This window comes from Eupeodes corollae, chromosome 1, assembly GCF_945859685.1.
Source record: "Eupeodes corollae chromosome 1, idEupCoro1.1, whole genome shotgun sequence".
NCBI classification, from domain to species: domain Eukaryota; kingdom Metazoa; phylum Arthropoda; class Insecta; order Diptera; family Syrphidae; genus Eupeodes; species Eupeodes corollae.
The window spans coordinates 160,027,001-160,048,111 of NC_079147.1; the positions used below are offsets into that span (position 1 = coordinate 160,027,001).

The 21,111-nt window shown below is 35.1% G+C and overlaps 1 protein-coding gene across 10 annotated transcripts in view; it reads left to right on the top strand.

Annotated features, from left to right (window-relative positions):
- The window catches only part of LOC129943341 (annexin B9), a 37,104-nt gene extending 25,780 nt beyond the window's left edge, over nt 1–11,324 (top strand). Inside the window, exons 6-7 of one of the 10 annotated variants that reach the window (XR_008781213.1) lie at nt 459–635; nt 10,866–11,324. Coding sequence is in view for 4 of the 10 variants with exons in the window: in XM_056052704.1 (XP_055908679.1) it covers nt 10,866–10,919 (54 nt within the window). In the remaining 6 variants the exon portion in view is untranslated. Of the gene's footprint in view, nt 1–458; nt 636–4,212; nt 4,451–10,331; nt 10,563–10,865 lie in introns of those variants that run through there. The other 9 variants (XR_008781215.1, XR_008781214.1, XR_008781218.1 and 6 more) reach the window with 9 other exon arrangements.
- Nucleotides 11,325–21,111: the final 9,787 nt, after the last annotated feature.

Below are 21,111 nucleotides of genomic sequence, written 5' to 3' on the forward strand. Positions count from 1 at the left end.
TAACATTAAAACATAACTACATAAGTCTACAGAGAACATTTTGTATGTAAATTATTCAAAAACACGAAATAATTTTAATTGAAAAGTCACTGCGGTCACTAAAACAAGTCGATAGTTTTTTATTCACAAATTGTTTATAAACCATTCCGTTCAAAAAAATCTTAGTCGTTGGGCTTCCGCTACAATGTTCGAAGAAATATCTCATCAATTCTTTTGGTTTATTAAGCCGAAGCAAATAGTTATTTTATTATATATTCAAAAATTGCTCTATCTATGTTTTTGTGCTTAACTTATTGGTTGCTAAAACACTATATTATGCTATACTCTATTCACATTACTAAAATGTTTCGAAAAAAGCACATGATAAATAAAAAGTTATCATACTCTAAATATTATCAAACTTTGAAAGTGATAATTCATAAACAACAACCAAAAAAAACTATAAATAATCTTTTCAGGAGGATTCAGAAAGTGAAAATGGATATGCTCTTGCCACTGTTGTGGCCTGGTAGAAAGGAAGCTATTAAATTCCATCGCAACATTTCCAATTATTCAGCTTTAATGCTCTTAAATATATTACATATTATGTATTAGTAACAAAACAAAAGCTTTTATATGTACATACCCGTATGTATGTATGTAATTTATTAAACATAATATTTTTTTATTCATTTGATATTCATATATTACGCATATATGGTATATTTTTATTTATTCATATCGATGTGTTTTTTGTTGTATTTTGCAACGACTTAACAAAAGTTATAAAATAAAATTTTAACATAGTGTTCTATGCAACCAAAATGTTGTCTTTCCAATTTCATGATTTCAATTATTCTTTTTCACAAGTTTTTATTATTTGTTGTAGTTGTTTTTTTTTGAGATAATCATTCGTTTTGTTTTTCATTTCATTTTTGTTAGAAATCATTAAAAAATGTATGTATTTTGTATTCATGATTGTACATATTCAATAACAGCAGATTACTAGGGATCAGGTAGAGTTGATTGTGTTCTTAAAAGATGTGTTACAAGATGTTAAAAAGATTATGTAATTGCCACTTACAGTTTGTTAAATAATAACAATTGATTTTTTGAAAATTCGCAAATTTATTGATAATTTGGTCGTCAATACTTAATGCAAATACCTCAGTAGCAAGTCCAATCACCCGCATTGTTAATTATGGCCTGGCACCATCGGGGCATACTTTCAACTAGTTTTTCTGCATATTCTACCGAAAAATACCTCCAAATATTCCGAACTACATGGGTTGCGTCTGCGAAGCTGCATTTTCATCAAAACCCACACATTTTCTATGGGACTTGCATCCGGTGACTGAGATGGCCAATCTTAAGTGAGAACTCCGTTTTGCGCTTTCCACTCGCTACACGCTCGACTCCGATGTTTTGGATCGTTGTCCTTTTGAAGGATCCAGCTTTCATTTTTCTTGATATACCATTGCTTAGCAGATGGTAACAAAGCCTTTTGGTATATTTTATTAATTTTTTCGGCATTTAAATTCTCGATAAATAAGAATAAAGTACCGAAACCTTTGTCTGAGAAGCACCCCCAAACATGGACCTTGATAGGTTGTTAAACATTCCGTTGAAGCATCCTACTGGTGGAGGTTGTCCAGGCGTGTTTGACGCTCGGAAATGCCCAGAAGGAGGATTCATCAGAAAAAATTACGTTGCTCCAATCGAGTTTTGCACTCAACATTGGTTTTTCCAAAGTACTGCGATATTTCAGTTTATTGGCAAGGAAGTGCCTGTGAATCGTTCCGTAAGATATTTCAACACCTTTTGCTTTCAATTTCACAGCAGCTTCACGTAAAGTCAAAGTTGGATCTTTCGAAAATCTTTTTTTCGTCTTTTTTTGAAACTTTGCTTGCACTTCCATGATCAGGAAAATCATCAACGTTACCGACCTTTTTATAGCGATTTATCCACTTGCTAACGAACTGCTTCGACTTTCGCGTATATTTCGCAGCAGCAGTTTGCGTTAATTTTGGTCCTTTTTCATGCAAACATAGAAAAATTGCCTCAAAGCGGGAGGTGTAAACCGCACTCATTTCGAAAAGCCACTCAATTGAAAACTAAATTTGACAGACAGCTGATTTTTTTACAAAAAGCATGAAGGACTGAGGTGCCTTCTATGCCATAGAAAAAGAAAAACAGGACTCTCTGATTTTTTATCTACGTGTAATAGTGGCCACGCTCTTATGTAACAGACTAAAAATCTCCTGCGCTGTCTGAAAAGAGGGCCGAACGAGACAAAAATGGTTGCCATTCAAAAACATGAGTTGATATGTTAAGATTGGCACGCATAGTTTAAAACTAAATTAACAATTTTGATTTTCTAAAAATTTTTTTACATATATGTAAGTGCACATAAAATTAATGAACACTCCGCTCAACTGAAATTTGAACACTTTCGAAAATGCTTTTCAAATATTGAAAGTTTTTGTGACACCTGTCGTTGCTAACACTGTCGTAAAATGTTAAGAAACAAATCATCCAAATGAAACTGTGAGCCTTGTATTCGCTGACTTGTAAAGTATTTCATACGTAAAGAAGAACTTATATTTTGAGTCTGCTGAATAGGTACAAAGACAATTTAATCGTTGTTTACGAGTGTTTTCTAATACTTGAAATTCAATTTCTAAACTAAAATTTTAAGATCAATAGGATGTGCTTGACTTATCAGTGTTTTAAAAGCTAAAATCGACTTAATTAGACAAAGAAAAAAGAAGTAACTAATATTTCTTTAAAATACAACATACAGCTTAAGGAGTTTTTTGAAGACAATCATTTTGTACTTTTTATACTACGAACTTAAAGTAGAGGTTTGCGAAGTAAAGTTCTGAATTTGAAATTCATGACACTTGAAAAACTTACTAGTTGCCTTGGTGAAAATGTACGTTCAAAGAATGAAGTTGACTACAAATTAAGTCCCTTATGTTGCCTGAACCTGCCCATTGTTCTCTTCTTTTACTGACGTTAGGCACCGAATGGCTGGAGCGCCATCACAACTTTGAGGAAGGTGTAAATATTGAAAGCTTTCAGTTGTTAGGAAACAGTTAAGGTTAAGTTGTTTTAAGATCTGCAGCTGGGTATAAGAGAATCTTGGAGAGAAATATTCGTAATTAAAAACGTAACATTTTTTGACCTATAAACTTGGCCTATTCAGAGAAGAAATTTTCGCTTCCTTCAATAATCTATTCTAATACTCATCTGATCTTAGCATTATTAAATATAGTCGTACTTGGGGATGGTTAGAACCACAGTTAATAAGAGTGGTGATAAGTTTAAAGACAAAGAATCCTTAATTTATCCAAATAAGTAAGCATGGAGCAAAGGCTCGTTAGGTTAGGTTAACGTGGCTGCGAATTTAGAATCCACACACTTAGGCCAAAAGAAAAGGCCCATTGTGATACCACATGAATCTAGAGAATTACTTCTTACTGGTCGAACCATTTTGAGCTTTTTATAAAGCAAAGAAGATATTTGATATCCTTTTTAGCTAGTTTACTGGGATTATCAAAAGAATAGTCTACCATATGAAGTTTGCGCCTTAGTGAAGGAGCAGGGCAAGTGCAGAGAAGGTGAGAGATTGTTTCCTCTTCTTCCCCGTCCATACAGCTCCTGCAGAAGTCATTTGAAGCTACATCAAGTCGGATTGGGTGTCTGCCTATAAGACAGTGTCCCGTAAGGACTCATTTTAGGGAGCTTATATAAAGTCTGCTATGAAATAACAAGTCTTTAAAGCGCTTTAGGTCCAATGAAGGCCATGTGAGTTTTGTGGCTACGCACGTTGGTAATTTTCATTTTTTCTTATAAGAGAGCTTTGCAACTAGTGGTTGATTTTGGATAATTTTATTTTCAAATTCTTAACGGACTTCTTAATGTCAACAGATGCCACATTACCCATCAATATTGGGACAAAATGTAAAATGTATTTTCAATATTCACACGAGGGCTTTTCAACTAAGGCTTTTACTATGTTTCTTCTACTAATTTGCACTGTTCCATTTTTTCCTATGGTCTCACTTAAAAAATATACTACATGTTAAAGGCATAACGTTTATTCATGTATTTTTTCTAATCCATTGTATCGTTAATTAAACTAATTGTCTTCTTTAAAACACTTCAATTTCATGTTTAAATTTCACAAAAATGTAAACAAAAATACAATATTCTACAATCTTTTTGCAGGATGATTGTGAAACTGATATTGGATACTTACTTGCCACTGTCGTGGCTTGGTAGATCATTAGCAAAATCCAGCACCACGATTTTAAATGACCAAACGAACAAAAAGCTTTTATAGGCCAAAATTTAATGCTTTTATTTATGTATATCATTACATCAAATTTTATACAAAAATATATCATATTATTATTGTTTTAATAATTAAAATAAAAAAATTTAACTCTATTAATTTTTAACTGCATATTGATTGGTCATCTTTTTGGTTGCGATTAAAGGATCTTTAGATTTTAATTAATAAAAGATAAGTAGATATGTACGTTACATCAATGTGCAGCTCAAGACGATGAAGCGATCGTATCGTAGGGGCATGTAGATTGCATTTAATGGGGAGATTTGGTTGGTATGGCATATATACTTTGGTCAACACCGCCGCTGATATCAAAACAGCTTATCTTGCTTGAGTCATGATGAGCTGGATGAGCGCACTTCTTCTATAAACTCGTGTATCTTTTTGTTGAGAACTTTAAGGATGTTATACAATTCTGCTGTTATCTGCCTGCAGACGACATTCAGTACTCTCAGCCAGCTCCTTGCACTGCTTAAAGCATGATACATTCTTTTCAAGAGCGATTGTTCCCACAATCCTAGGTAGTCATATTAAGAACTTTAAGGATATAATCTTAGTTAAGCTTCAAAGTCCTAATGAACATTGATGGGAGTTCTGTCCCAATGTGGAGGATGTATGTGGGTATCGTCATAGGAAATCGCCAAAAGTGTTCAACATTTACATTTATTTATAATTCGTTAAATACTAACGTTATATACTTTTTATATTATCATTTGGTGAATAAATACAAGACTGAAATTTACTATAGATTTCAATTAATTGATTTCGATGGCTATGTACACCAAAGTTGTTTCTGGAGTCTTATACTTGAACGACTAAAACTAAAGTTTAAGCTACCAAGAACTGATGGTGATGAAATTTGTCCGTTTATTATTCCAACAATAAAACAAAACTGCAAGTACTTCCTATGATTTGTCAAAGAAGGAAGATTTATGAGAGAAAGTCTCTGTGAATAAGGCGGTATTGTTTGAATATCATGAAACCACGGAAGGGATCGTAGACAAAAACGCAAAAATCTTTTCTGAATAGCTTCGAATCTTGTGACGTATACGGCGTAGTAGGGTGACCAAACTGTACAAGCATATTTCAGGACAGGTCTCACAATTGAAACAAAAAGTAATTTTAAAACATAAGGATCACGGACAAATCTCTTAATAAAACCCAGAACTTTATTTGCTTTTTAAACTATGAAGTTAATATGTTCATTGAATGTTAGTTTAGGATCTAAGACAACACCTAAGTCAGAAAATACATATACTCTTAAAGGACAAGAATCAAACATGTAACTAAAAACGATTGGAACTTTTTTACGTGTAAAAAAAATTATTATTGCACCATTCCCTGAATAATATTAAGTCAGATGTAGAGTTAATTAAAAAAAAAATTAATGTCATCCGCATATGGGACAGACGAATTTTTACGATCGAAACCAAGTCATTTATAGCTACACCAAGTCGGATTGCGTGTCTGCCTATAAGACAGTGTCCCATAAGGACTCCTTTTAGGGAGCTAATATGAAGTCTACTTTGAGATAAAAAGTCTTTAGAGCGCTTTTGGTCCAGTGAAAGTCATGTGAGTTTTGTGGCTGCGCATTTGTACGATCGAAACCAAGTCATTTATAAATAAAACAAGGGCCAAGGTGACTACCCTGGGGGACACCAGAATTCACAACAAATGAACTTGAACATTCATTACGAAATTTAACGCTATAACTTCTATCGTGCAAATATGAGGATATCCAGTTTAAAAAACTGTCGATAAAACCTTGTTGTGATAGTTTTAAAAGTAATGTTTTATGGCACAATTTATCAAAGACCTTGCTGAAATCAGTAAAGATACAATCTACTTGTTCACATTTTTCAAAAACATCTAAACAAAAGGACGTAAAGTTAAACAGATTAGTAACAGTTGAACGCTTTTTAACAAAACCATGCAGGTTATCACAGATAATTGAACTACAGTGAAAAGAAAGGACGCTACATACGATTGACTCAAACAGTTAAGGTATCACAGATAGTTTAGCAATAGGTCGGTAGTTCATTATTTCGTTTTTAGGGCCTTTTTTGTGTACTGGTATCATGAAGGAGCCCTTTCAGATAAAAATAAAAAGCGAGTTACTTAAGGACGTGTTGAAATGAACACATAACGGGTGTGCTAAATACGCAGCACATTTCTTAAAAACGGATGATGGTACACCGTCGGGACCAGGACTAAAACATTCGTCAAGTTGTAGGATACTATTAACGACAGTATCTTTACTAATAACAAAATTGATAGAATTAAGATGGGGGAAATTTATAACAGTGGTAGATGTTTTAGGAAAGCTAATAGTATTATAATCTACAAAAGCATCTTTGAAGTAGTTTGCAAACATGTTCGCAATTATTATCGGCTCATTACTATTTGATGTAGAGTCAGTCATTAAGTTAGGGTACTCACATGATTTCTTCTTACGATTAAAGAATTTCCAAAAACTATCAGGATTATTTTTAAGGTTTTATTCAATTTTCCGAATGTAGTTGTTTTATTATAATGAACGTCTTATAATCATCATCAGTTCTTGTTTGATTGTACTTTATCCAAGCTTTGTTCCTTTTGTGTTTTAAGTTTTTAACGTGAGAATCAAACCATGGTTTAACACTCAAGTTATTTCGAGTCTTTTTAAATGGAATCGTTTTGTAGACAAATAGAGTTAAATAAAAAATGTTACACAAATCATCAATATTTAAGTTACAAAATAAGTGATCCCAATAGATCGTACATAACAAGTTAAAAAGGTTTTCAAAATTACACCTACTTAAGTTGAATTCTAATTTGTTGCTATTGGATAGCATATGAGGTGAAGCCATGTTTAAATAGAGTGCTATGTCTAATGCAGGATGATGTCGATCTTCGTCCACAATTTTGTCAGCAGAAGAAATCGCAGCTGCTTCAGAGCACATGGTTTCGGAGAAAAATACCAGATCGAGTGTTTTTCCAAAATGGTTCTTCACACCGTTTAGTTGACTTAAGCCACATGAAGACATACCATCTGTTAATTAAAACTCGTTTGAAGATGACGCTTTTATTGGAACGTAGAAGTCATCGTCGTCAATTTGAATCCAATTGAGATTGGGTAAATTAAAATCACCAACAACCAATACTTCGTCTTCAGGTTCCAAAAAGATGTAAATACTTTCTATACAGTTGTTTAGTTTTTCATAAACCTCGTTCTTGGAGCTTGGTGTTATATATGCTGATACAATAAATAAATGTCCTGTTGCCATTTTCATTTTTAAGCATAGTATTTTGATGTCTGTTGATCGAAAGTGGTCAATCAGGTAACTAGTGAGAGTATTGTTGATAGCGACAAGAATTACGCTACCAACAGCGTTTGAATCGTCTGAGTTATGACGATCACGTCTAAAGACTTGATAAGAGGAGTCAAAAAGCTCCGAGTCCGAGATAGAGTTGTTGAGCCATGCTTCCGTCAATACTATGACATCGTGAGGAAGATTGTTAACGTTTTTGTAAACAATGTTGGTCTTTGTCCGAAGTCAATTTACGTTTTGGCAGTAGATTAATACCTTTTTAAGCTGTTTGACGGTGGCTTAGCGTTGTCCGATACTGACAAAAAGGGTTGATCGAGTTAATAATAAAATCATAAACTATTATTCTTTTAGGCCAAAACGATGGTGAATTTAAAACATGGAAAATTGAGTCAGGTGCACTTATTTTAAAGGACGAATACTTAGTATAGTTACGATGCAAAATTTTCTTAACATTTAACGTAAGTGGGGAACCCAGCTTTTCGGACAAGTGATTTTTTATGTCAAGTGCATTTGTAGACGGTGCAAGTTTAGAAAGAAACAATATTTTTTGCCCTTCAACAACCTTTAGTCCGGATACAATTGGAGATGTTAGTGAGGTAGTTTCGTCGGTGAATTTGGACAAAAATATGTTTTTCGACAGAGTAGAAGTCGAAGAATCCATCATTCAGTTGGGTCGTTGAATTAGATGGTGAGAGATTAACAACATTAGGTGCTGATATCTGTGGTAATAGCAGGTATATTGTTGCTTGAGTTAAAATTGGCTACTGGGCGGGATATTGCAAAGTATTTAAACTCGGAGGTTGCAACTTTCTTTGGTAAATGGCATATGTCAGAATTTTCTTCGTCAAGATCATCGTTTTTACGTTTGGTTAAGGTTTTTGTTTTACTTCCTAAAACAGAAGTTTTGTCTTTATTAATTTCATTTTCAATATTTCCGTTGGTGCAGGTCAGATTTTCAACATTCTTTGAAGTAAAAGAAAATTGTTTCTCCAGTTTTTCAATGTTCTTTATATTTGTTATGGCGTCTCGAACAATATTCTTTTCGGCGATCGGGTCGCATTCATCACAAAAGTAGAAAAAAGATATTCTCTTAGCAAAAAGTTTTATGCAATTGAACGGGGCGTCTATGCAAAGTAAACGGTGATTTTTTAAGAGCTTGAGAACTTTAAAAAAAAAAAACGCATAAAATTTGCAAAATCTCATCGATTCTTTATTTGAAACGTTAGATTGGTCCATGACATTTACTTTTTGAAGATAATTTCATTTAAATGTTGACTGCGGCTGCGTCTTTGGTGGTCCATTCGGAAAGTCCAATTTTGGGTAACTTTTTCGAGCATTTCGGCCGGAATAGCCCGAATTTCTTCGGAAATGTTGTCTTCCAAAGCTGGAATAGTTGCTGGCTTATTTATGTAGACTTTAAACTTGACGTAGCCCCACAAAAAATAGTCTAAAGGCGTTAAATCGCATGATCTTGGTGGCCAACTTACCGGTCCATTCCTTGAGATGAATTGTTGTCCGAAGTTTTCCCTCAAAATGGCCATAGAATCGCGAGCTGTGTGGCATGTAGCGCCATCTTGTTAAAACCACATGTCACAAAGTTCAGTTCTTCCATTTTTGGTAACAAAAAGTTTGTTAGCATTGAACGATAGCGATCGCCATTCACCGTAACGTTGCGTCCAACAGCATCTTTGAAAAAATACGGTCCAATGATTCCACCAGCGTACAAACCACACCAAACAGTGCATTTTTCGGGATGCATGGGCAGTTCTTGAACGGCTTCTGGTTGCTCTTCACTCCAAATGCGGCAATTTTGCTTATTTACGAAGCCATTCAACCAGAAATGAGCCTCATCGCTGAACAAAATTTGTCGAAACAAAAATTTCGAACCGAACACTGATTTTGGTAATAAAATTCAATGATTTGCAAGCGTTGCTCGTTAGTAAGTCTATTCATGATGAAATGTCAAAGCATACTGAGCATCTTTCTCTTTGACACCATGTCTGAAATCCCGCGTGATCTGTCAAATACTAATGCATGAAAATCCTAACCTCAAAAAAATCACCCTTTACATGAAAAACTCTTCGACAGCTACCGCTACACATAATGGAGTAGATCGTGTAATCAGAGTCATTTGTTGGTATTCCCATAACTGAGCTGTCTATAGCATAATTGATTTGAAGATCTGGTACTTTGCTTGTAAGCTTATGTTTTTGTTTTACATAGATGTTTTCCAGGTGGAGTTTATAGCTGTTTTCGCGTTCTGAAGCTTTTCTTCTAAATGGATCTTCATTAACTATATTTTTGTTTTAAATAGAAATAGATATTTTACTATAAAGCTTTTGAAAGTTTATTAAGGAATTATGCTTTATTTAAGAGCTTATAAGATTTTGTACAAATGCTCCTATTTTGTTTACATTTTTGTTCTTGCTTAAGGCCCAGTATAGTGTCTTGCCATGAATGTCACAAAGATCAATAAGCTTGCTTTAGAAAAGCTTTATAATGTTGATGTATATATTTTTTAAGAACGCATTCGCCTTATTCATTCATTGTTCATAATAAATGTACTCACGCAATAAACTTACTCACTTTTAGCCAATGCTCAATTCAAAATTATGCACTTCAACTTTGAAAATAAAAATAAGAAAACAAAATATCCATATCCATATCAAATTGATTTCTTCCAGGATGATTCTGAAAGTGACATTGGATATCTACTTGCCACTGTCGTGGCTTGGTAGACAAACCCTACCAACTTAACTGTTCATCTTCTATAATATTCAACAGCTTTAGTCTCTCTTTCAAAATGAACATACAAAACTTTAAAAAAAATATGTAAATTAATTGTTAATAAATCTAATTTTCTTTAAAAGTTGTTCATGTTTAAAAACTTTCAAGTGTTTTACAAATTTAAATAATTGTCTAGAATCATTAAATGCTCAATTTAAGAAGTTTGACTTTTGATTTAAAGGATAATTTGCCTACACCGTTCTTCTTTAAATGTTTCCTCACTATTTCAGCTATCTTCAAAAATCCATATTTTGTGTTTTTGTAAATAAAGTAGATTAAAAAAACCGCCTCCGTTTTGCGAACATTCATTATACATATATTTGTAAATCATTCTACTAACATATTTGTTCATCAAAATCATTTAAAATTCTATCTAAACAAAATAAACAACAACAAAGAAAAAACATCAACAAAATACCGATCTTTTTCAGGATGATTGCGATTCTGATGTAGGATATTGTCTTGCAACCCTTGCCTCCTGGTAAACAGAGGTCGAATCTCAAAATTGATCGCCTCTTTTTGGTGTGATTGGCCAAATACTATTTTAATCTTAAGGCAATAATTAAAAACAAATAAATATTTATGGAAACTATTTAAGTGTATGTTTTCTTTTTAACAATTATTTTGGAATCATCAAATACGTGGACTGCAGAAATGTATACCCCACAAAAGTTGTATGGTTAGTTATTGTAATTGTTGTTGTTGCTTGCTTAGTTCTATTATATCTTAGTTATAAAAAATATTTTAAATAAAGATTTTGATATAATAAATCAAGTATTTGTTTTATTTCTAAATAAATATATATATATTTTTATTTCTGTTTTCTTTATAGGATGATGTATCTGGGGACTACCAAAGGGTTTTAGTACAACTTGCCTCATATTAAATTATTATGGTGTATATTTTGTCCTCTATTTACATAGTTAAAAATATTTAAAATATATATATGTTTTGTTACATGAAAAATTAAAATATAAAATAGGATGTTTTAATTAACCAAATTTAAAGCAGGCGAAGACTACGGGCACTGCATAATATACACATTTATTTTCTCTGCTTCTTTGACATAAATATACGTGCGTCACGGCCTGAAGCCATCAGGAAGGAACTGATTTATACATTGCCACGGATTGCCTGTGTTGCCATACGTAAAAGTTACTTTATGGCTGTTGCAACAGATTAACCCTTTGTTGACCAAGCTATCAAAAAATTATAAACAAAGTTTTTGTTGATTATATCTAATTTTTGGGTGTTTTAAGATGGATTACTAATTTTTCAAGGACTTCCAAGGACTAAATGTATTGGTGGTACTCAAAAGTACCGTTGGGCAGCCAAAACGCACTAAGTCATATTTTTAGGATTTTTAGATTTAAATGCAAAACGGTTAAGAATGATGATATCGATGTAGTGAAATAACACACGTTGAAATATTTGACGTACTTTTTGAATTATTTGAGGTATCTTTTTGCACGAAGTCAGAAAAAACAACTTTTATACTGGAACAACGCACTAAGTTGACTTAGTGCTATTTGCCTGTAACACAAGAAAAATGATATCACTACTAGTTTACAGGAAAAAGCATTACTGAGACTTAATGCCTTTTTCCTGTCTTCAAAACAACATTTTTAAATTTGAAAAAAAAATGACTTAAGAAGTATTCCATGAGGTAAATGTAAGAAAAAATCGGTCGATTGCAAATAAATCAATACAAATTGTAAGTTTCTCAGTGAGTAAAAATCAACTAAATTCTGTGTGAGTCTTAATTAATTTTAAAAAACGAATAAGAATTCTCGTTCTTGGGTAATACTCCAATTGGCTAAAAAGAATACAAATACTTTTGGTAAGTTGTTGTCTATTTTTGTAAGGTAATCATAGTTCCATTCAAAACTGGTGTTTTACTTTAAAATAGTTGAAAAAAAATGTCCTTCGCAACAAGAAATTCAAAATTATTTGGTTCTAGATGAAACTCTCGAGCAAGAAATTAACTTTGGTTAGATGATTGAATTTATTAATAAGGCATACAAATATTGGTTTTGAATAGTCCTAGGTGAAGAAGAATTTTTCAATGTTGATGAAGCAACAGAAGAAATCGAAGACTGCATCTTGGATGAGGTCGAAGATGAGGTCGGATCAAATGCCAACATGGAAGATCAAACATTACATACCAATCAAGACACAGCGGAAGAAGAAACTCATACAAAAAGGAACAGATGTAGAAAAGCTTGTCCACAAAATTGGAAAAAAAATGAGATCTAAGTGTTTGCCATACAAGGATAATAAAGATAATTTAAAACCAAAAATAGCTCCCAAACAGAATCCGGCCCATAAATGCACATTCAACTGCTCGAATATTAATGAAGACTCTCGACTAAAACTATGTAAATCATATTGGGCTTTGAGTTTTGTGGAACAAAAAAATTTTATTCTTCAGAATGTTGAATGCCTTGCGCCAAAATACAGGCGACCAAGAAACGAAAGTGCAATTCCGCGACAAACTGCCAAAAAGTATTTTTTTATTCACAATGATATCAAAACAAGAGTATGCCAACAATTTTTCTTGAGTACATTAACATCTCTAATCGATGTGTAATTAGTGCATTCTTAGGAAGGGACGAGTTTGGTGGTCACTTTTCTGCAGAAGATAAAAGAGGCAAAAAACCTCCAATCAATAAAACAAGCCAAGAGATAATTGACAATGTTAAAAAACATACCTATCGAAAGTTTTCCGTCGATGGAAAGCCATTACTGCCGGAAAAATAGTCAACGCAAATATTTAGACAGTCAGCTTTCAATAAGAAAAATTACGATTTATTCAAAAAACAGCATCCTCAAAGTACCATATCCGAAAATACATATAGGAGAACATTTTGCAACAATTATAATTTATCTTTTTTCGTACCCAAAAAAGATCAATGTCTTTTATGCAATAAATATAAAATTTCATCTACAGCTGCAAAGCTCGATATGCAAGTCGAGTATGAAAGCCATTTACGTCGCAAAAAAAAAGGCATTTGATGAAAAACAAACTGACAAAGAAAGGTCAAATGTGGATGAGAGCTTTAGATCAATTTCTATGGATATGCAAAGTGTGCTTCAAATACCATCAACTGATGTTTCTTTAACATACTATAAGAGGAAACTTATACTTCATAATTTTACAGTTTATGAATCGGGTTTGCCAAATAATGCTTTTTGTTACGCTTGGTCAGAGGTAAATGGCAAGGGTGGGAGCTGCGAAGTCGGGTCTTGTGTTCCGAAATACATTGAGCAATTACCTGAACACGTAAAAGAGCTTTCAATATTTTCGGATACTTGTGCCGGCCAAAACAGGAATGCAAATATTGTTGCACTGTTTTTAAATTTAGTGCAAACATCTAATTTGCAAATTGCTGACCAAAAATTTTTAGAAAGTGGTCATTCTTATATGGAAGTTGATTCTATGCATAGTGCCATAGAAAAACAAAAAAAGTTTATGTCAATTTATTGCATCAATGACTGGCTAAATATATTCAAAGCTGCAAGGGTTCGAGATCCAAAAAAAAACCTTACGAAGCTATTGAAATTAAATGTGAAAATTTTTACAACTTAAAGTTATTAGTTGAAAACCTTATAAAAAATAAGACAATTGACGTTGACGGCCAAAAAGTTAACTGGCTTAAAATTAAATGGTTTCGTTACGAAAAAAATAAACCGGGAATACTTCAATTCAAATATGAATTTGGCGAAAATTTTCGAAGCTTGAACGTTTCTAAGAGCTGTCGTAGAGGAAGAAACCCTGTTCTTAAATATATGCCGGTTAAAGAATGGCCAAAACTATACACCGAACCACTTAAAATAAGCTCAGCTAAGAAAAAAGACCTCATCGAAATGTGTAATAAAGGCGTCATTCCTGAAATTTTTCATTCTTGGTTTTCATCATTACCGTCACAATGTAACATAAAAGATTACCTGTCAGAACCAGATGCATTAGATGAAAGTGATATTGAATAATTCATTATTTTAAATTCCAACTTTTTAAAACCTTCAAATATTTAAAACCTTCTTTCATTACTTAGCTTTTAATTGTTTTGTATTGTAAAATTATTTATTAACCTATAATAAAGCTCTTGTCTTTACTTTTGGACTAAAATCATGTTGTTTCCTTTAACTTTATAATATGTCAGAAAACTATTGATTACAAACAAATAATTGGAAATCACTACAGGTAAAAGGCACTAAGTCACGACTTTTTTCATTTGCGTTCACATAATTATCATATTGGTTTTTCAAAAACGAAATAAATTTTTGGAAACAAATGTCAAAATGTTGAGAAATTATCTTAAAAATCGATTTACTCAAAACTACTTTTTTTGACTTAGTGCATTTTGCCTGCACAGCGACGAAATATTCTTTTTTATTTGAATTTTTTAATAATTTCCCATGTTTTTTTAGACCATAAGCTCATGAGGCTTGGTTCTTCTTAATCTCCGATTATGGTTTCTTATATTCAAGACGGACTCCATTTCAGAATTAGTATGACTTTGCAGTCTGGTTGTGCGATACAGCGAATTTTTTAACAACTTCTGTAACCATTTCTATTTGTAAGTCACGATGCAGATCGGTATTTCTTATGTACCAAGGTGCATTAACTACTCCACGAAGGACTTTGTTTTGGAATTTTTGGATGATTTTGGTATTTGTTTTCTTTGTACAGCCCCATAATTGGATTCCATAGGTCCAAACAGGCTTTAGTACTTGATAATACAGCATTATTTTGTTTTGGATTGATAAATCAGAGTTCTTACCAAGCAATCAGTACATTTTTCTATGGGGCCTATTATGTAAGACAACTAAGAGCAAAGTTGAGTTGTAATCCGGCAATCGGTATTACCGATCACAACTAGTTGACTGTCACAAGTCAACCAGTAGTCAACTAAAAAATGGTTGACTTTTTAAATGTGTTCGGGTTATTATGTAAGCCAGTTGAGTTGTCTCTCAGTTGTGATTGTTGTCAAAATTCAGCAACTGATATTTACTAGTTGTGTAGTGCATTTGTGTGTACAAAAAAATAACTGAAGGCATCAACAGTTCATTGAAAACCAATTTTTTTAAGAAAATGGAGAAAAAAATGTAAGTTTTACAAATAGTAATATAAACATCTGTAAGAAAATAATTTTTTAGATTAAAAATAACTAAACCTGCCCAATTCGAGAGGTTGATTGAGGTTCTGCAGCAGAAACCTGAGCTGGCTAGAGGCAAGGGACAATTCGGTTACACAAAAAGAACCCAAAACGAAGAATGGGAAAATATAGCTGTTCAACTGAATAGCATTGGACCTCCATCAATCAAGACCACCATTTTTTGGTGCTATGATTCGAACATGAGTTCCATCGATGCATCCTATTACTCCAGGAAATCTGGTTTTCTGGTAAAAATTAATTTTTAATAAATTCATCTCATCATTTGTCATACGAGCCTTAATCCATTGTGGACAGATAAGTTCTTCTACTACTTCTAGCACTTCTTTTAACACTACCGAAACTGTTGGGCTGCAATGTATTCCATGGTACATGTAAAAGCATTTTTTTTTTGAAATTGCAGCAAAGGTAAACATTACAATTACTGCATTTAGAAACGGGCTTTAACTATATTTTGTTAATACTGCAAACCTCACACCTTCCACGAGATGCCACGAACTTTGGCCGGTGAACACCCAGATTACCCAGTCGAACGTCCTTGGAAACAGATTCTCCTTTGCCACTTTGTTTTTTGCTACATTGTGGAGATTCGTCACTCTGTGATGCTCTTTCAGAGTCCCAGTGTAATACATCTTTTATATTCCAGAAGAGAGACTTTTTTGTTCATTTTTCAAATTTCGAGTATTCCCCAAGAAAAACGATCCCACTACTTCTTTTACCTTCGGTCCATCCCATAAGCCGCCCGCAAGTTGATCAGCATGGTCCACTCCTCCCATGAATGTGTTGTAGTCTTTCACCACTTTAGGGCAGTTGACTTCGTGTTGCACTCCCGATTTATCCCTTCTGGTAACAGTTGAAACGTCGTTGCCAACAAAAACGATCCCACTACTTCTTTTACCTTCGGTCCATCCCATAAGCGGCCCGCAAGTTGATCAGCGTGGTCCACTCCTCCCATGAATGTGTTGTAGTCTTTCACCACTTTAGGGCAGCTGACTTCATGTTACACTCCCGATTTATCCCTTCTGGTAACAGTTGAAACGTCGTTGCCATGGTAGTTTTAAGGCAACAATACCATTCTGGTATCTTTCCATTTGTAAGAACTGATCCCATCTTTCGAAGATCGATAATCGAAGTCTCATCTTTTAATTTTTTATCTTCTTTAACTTTGTTCGGGTTGCCTTTACTATTTCCACGAATCGTTTCACGAGGTAGAGTTTTTTCTGTTTTCAGTTTTTCTAATAATCTTACTGACGAAAAATAATTGTCAAAGAAAATTATGTTTTGCTTGCCCCACGCCTTTTTAGTCATTGCCAATACTACTCTTTCGCCGAGACCGTAATTTAATATTTACTTTCTAGCTGCTTGTCCTTTCCTTGGTAAATTGAAAACTTATTTATATAGCCATGTTGGTCAGGTAAGTACCATAATTTGTAACCTCTCGTTATAGTTTCTGAGTTTCTATCCTTGAAAAGAATCTTCAACTCGTCATTGGACGAAGCTTGAAAAGTCGATCTTTGTTATTTCTTGGAATAAGGCTATTGTCGTTTATGTGCAAGCTTCTCAGAATCGTATCGAATCTATTCCGTCTCATCGTTTAACTTACTAAAGACACTCCCAAATCCTCACTTCCACTCCAAAAGTGGCTCCAGCTGCTTAGTTTATGATATCCCATTAGGAAGTTTATTCCTATAAAAGCTAGTAGCTCACCCTTCTTCAAATCTGAAGGCCCAACTATAATAGGCATAAGCTAGCATATGCGCGCATAAGTAAACGTGCGAATACAAAGAATCTCAATACGAGTGAACATAATGGAGTCTAGCTCCGTTTCGTTCAATTTTTCTCAGATTCGTTAGCTTAAGTAAGAGCGATTCCAGTCGCTCGCCGCATAAGTAAAATCTGACATATAGATACGTGAGCAAAATCGCATTATGGCTATCCGCAGTAATTTAACAAACTTAAGTGAATTTTCGTTTTAACGGTCCAATCCTATCATTGTCCTCCAGTGCAATATTTGGGAGTTATACTCGACCCTAAACTAAACTGGAAACTAAATATTGAAGTACGGGTTAAGAAGGCCTGTGTTGCCTTCTACGCCTGCAGAAAAACTTTCGGCAAAAACTGGGGACTTCAGTCGAAGATGATTTTATTGATACACCTGTAGTACGTCCAATCTTAACATATGGTTCGATTGTGTAGTGGCCTGCTCTTAGCAAAGCCTATAATATTGATAAGCTAAAGATGGTTCAGAGAACAGCTTTTGTGGGCACCACAGGGGCCATGCGTACTTGCCCAACGGACGCCTTAAACGTTATTTTGGATCTTGTACCAATCGACCTTTTTATTAAATACATAGTTTCCTACAGCGCTATTAGGCTGAAGGAATCAAACTGCTGGTTGGCAAAACCTTATGGTCACAGCAACACAACGAAATTGATTCCCTCAGATATTATCGCGGTAGACACTGACTACTGCACTCCTACTTTGAGCCTTAGTAAGGGTTTTAAGGTTATTTTCCCATCCAGAGAAGATTCGGAGGATGACATCGTGTCGATAGGTTTCGACACAACCATCTTTACTGACGGCTCAAATATGGAGTGCGGAGTTGGTTCTGGGATCTTTTCTGAGTCCCTAAATGTAGCCAAATCCTTTAGGCTTCCTGACTTTGCTAGCGTTTTTCAGGCTGAACTGCTGGCAATAAGGGAGGCATGTAAGATACTTAAACAAAACCCAAACCGAAATGCGGCTATCTTTACAGACAGTCAGGCAGCTGTCAAAGCCATTAACTTGGCCATATCCTCATCTAAATTGGTCCAGCAATGTCGCGATGAGCTTGCGAGCCTGAATATTAACCTCGGTGTCACCCTGATCTGGGTTCCGAGCTAGCTAGGCAAGGATCTGTCCTTCATAGCTCACTTGCGGAAATGGTTAACATTCCTCTTGGCGCTATGAAGGGTAAAATCTTTTCTATCTACCAAACTGAATCAAACCGAAGGTGGAGCAATTTACCCAACTGCATTATATCTAGGAAGATATGGCCCACCTATAACAAAACCCGTACAAACGATCTTCTATGCAGGCCAAGGCAAGACATAGCCAGGATTGTTGCGGTTTGTACCGGACCTTGGCCTATAGGAGTTCATGCAGAGAAGTTGGGTATCTCTTACAACACCTTTTACCGTAGCTGTAGTGACAAAAGAGAAAGTGAAACCATAATCCATTACCTCTGCAAATGTCCTGCTTTGGCAAACACTAGAATGAAATACTTTGGTAAAGCATTCTTTCACGAACTTGAGCTATCCGAGACAAAGATTAGAGACCTAATCATTTTTTTCTCAATGCGTCAAAATGGCTCTAACATAATCGCTATGATGCTTCTCTATAAATCTGTCCTTTTCAATCACAGGTCAAACGAGTTTTTGGTATCGCCATTTCTACCTACCTAGATAACTTACTTAAGGTGGCGCTACAGTCCTGTGTGAACTAGGGCCTCACCCAACAAACTTCTCCATCTAGCTCGGTCCCTAGCTAGATGTCTCCAGTTTCGCGCTCCAAGTTGGGTGAGGTCACTTTCCACTTGTACGCGCCACCTGATCCACGGTCTTCCTCTACTGCGCTGTCCTATGGGTGTAAATTCGAAGACTTTTCGGGCCGGAGCATTGGTTTCCATGCGCTCTACGTGACCCAGCCATCTTAGTCGTTGGACTTTTACCCGTCTGGCTGTCGCTGTACAGGCCGTATAGCTCGTCGTTCCATCTTCTCCTCCACTCCCCTTTGATGCATAAGGGACCGTACATCACACGAAGAACTTTTCTATCGAAACGACCCAAGGTGCTTTCATCCGCTTTTGTCATAGCCTATGCTTCTACGCCGTATAGCAGGACGGGGATGATGAGGGTCTTATATAGCGACACCTCGAGACAGTCTTTACCACTCAATTGTTTTCTTAGCCCAAAGAAACAGCGGTTTTCTGCGTTTACAGCGGAGCCTAGGTAGACAAAGTTCTTGACTACCTCAAAGTTACGTGGACTTGCCTGTTCTAAAACCACACTGATAAGGACCTATCAGGTTGTTGACGATGAGCTTTAGACGTTCACATATTATGGCAGAGAAGATTTTATAGGCGATGTTAAGTAGACTGATTCATCTATATTTGGTGCAGTTTAGAGGGTCTCCTTTTTTCAGGATCAGGCAAACAATACTGAGGTTCCATTCATGGTGCATGCTTTCTTCCGACCATATCTTACAGATGTTGGTGCATGCTCCAAACCAAATTATCTCAAGCTGCTTTGAAGACCTCGACATTCAAGCCAACCGATCAAGCGCAGCGGCTTTATTAGACTTCAGCTTAGATATGGCATTCTTTATTTCGTATAATTCGGGAGGACGGGATTGTTGGCATACGTCGTCTATGTTGAATGGACCATCCTGCCTGACATCGGAATTTGGTTCGCCGTCGCCGTTATATAGTCTGCAAAAGTGGTAAATCCATATCCTCAGCATTGACTGATCTGCTTTGATGTTTCCGCCACCCCGCTTTGCGTGCCTGTTGTTTGGCGGCATTTGCCTGCCGACATTTCTCATCAAACCAGGGTTTCCTTGTTGGTGGCTGCTTGAAACCCAGCACATCAGAGACGGCTTCTCTTATTGCATCTTGACAACGTTGGGACTGGTTTTCGATATATTGTGTTGTTGGCAGAGAACTTCGCGTTACTTGTAACTCGGTCGGAAAAGGATTTGGCGATCTCTTGCAATTGTACCCGTTCGACGTTGTACCTTCTCCCAGCACCTCCCTGTTTTGCCTTGGGTCTGGAAATCCGAAGTGCTACCTTGGCTTCAACTAGGTAGTGGTACAAGTCGATGTTAGCTCCTCGGAAAGTTCGGACATGCATGATGCTGAAAGCGTGTCTGGCGTCGATCGCAATTTGGTCAATCTGGGCCCTTATTATGAATTACGAAACGAACGGCAGAAAAAACGAAACTCGAAGAAACGAAAGTCATGGTGAAGAGCGATTATAAGATACGAAAATAAAAATAGAAAGCAAAAAAAGTTGCCAGGCAAAAACGAAAAATGATAATTTTTTAAAGGAGCAACTAACTTCACTCCTATTAAAAAGTGTCAAAATATAAATAAAGTCGAGGAGGTTTCAAAAGTAAATGTAATTTGCATAAATTCTATAAAATGTTTTTTTACTGCGACTATTTCCTTGAAAGCGAAGATGAATCCCAAACTAACGAAGAAGAGGAAATGCGTATTAAAAGAAGAGTTTTAAGAGATTCATCGAACCCAATGAGCCTTCCGAGTTCAACGTAAGTAAAGTGAAATCCTTTCCATCTAGTATTAAAAAAAAACTCCTTAAATATTTGCCAGGTTCAAGGTTCTTTATCGTTTGAACAAGGACGCATTCAAATATGTATTAGAAGAGATCGATCCTCACCTTCCAAGTTTCAAATCTACATACATACCAAATGTATTGAAATTAGCTGGAACACTTCGGTTTCT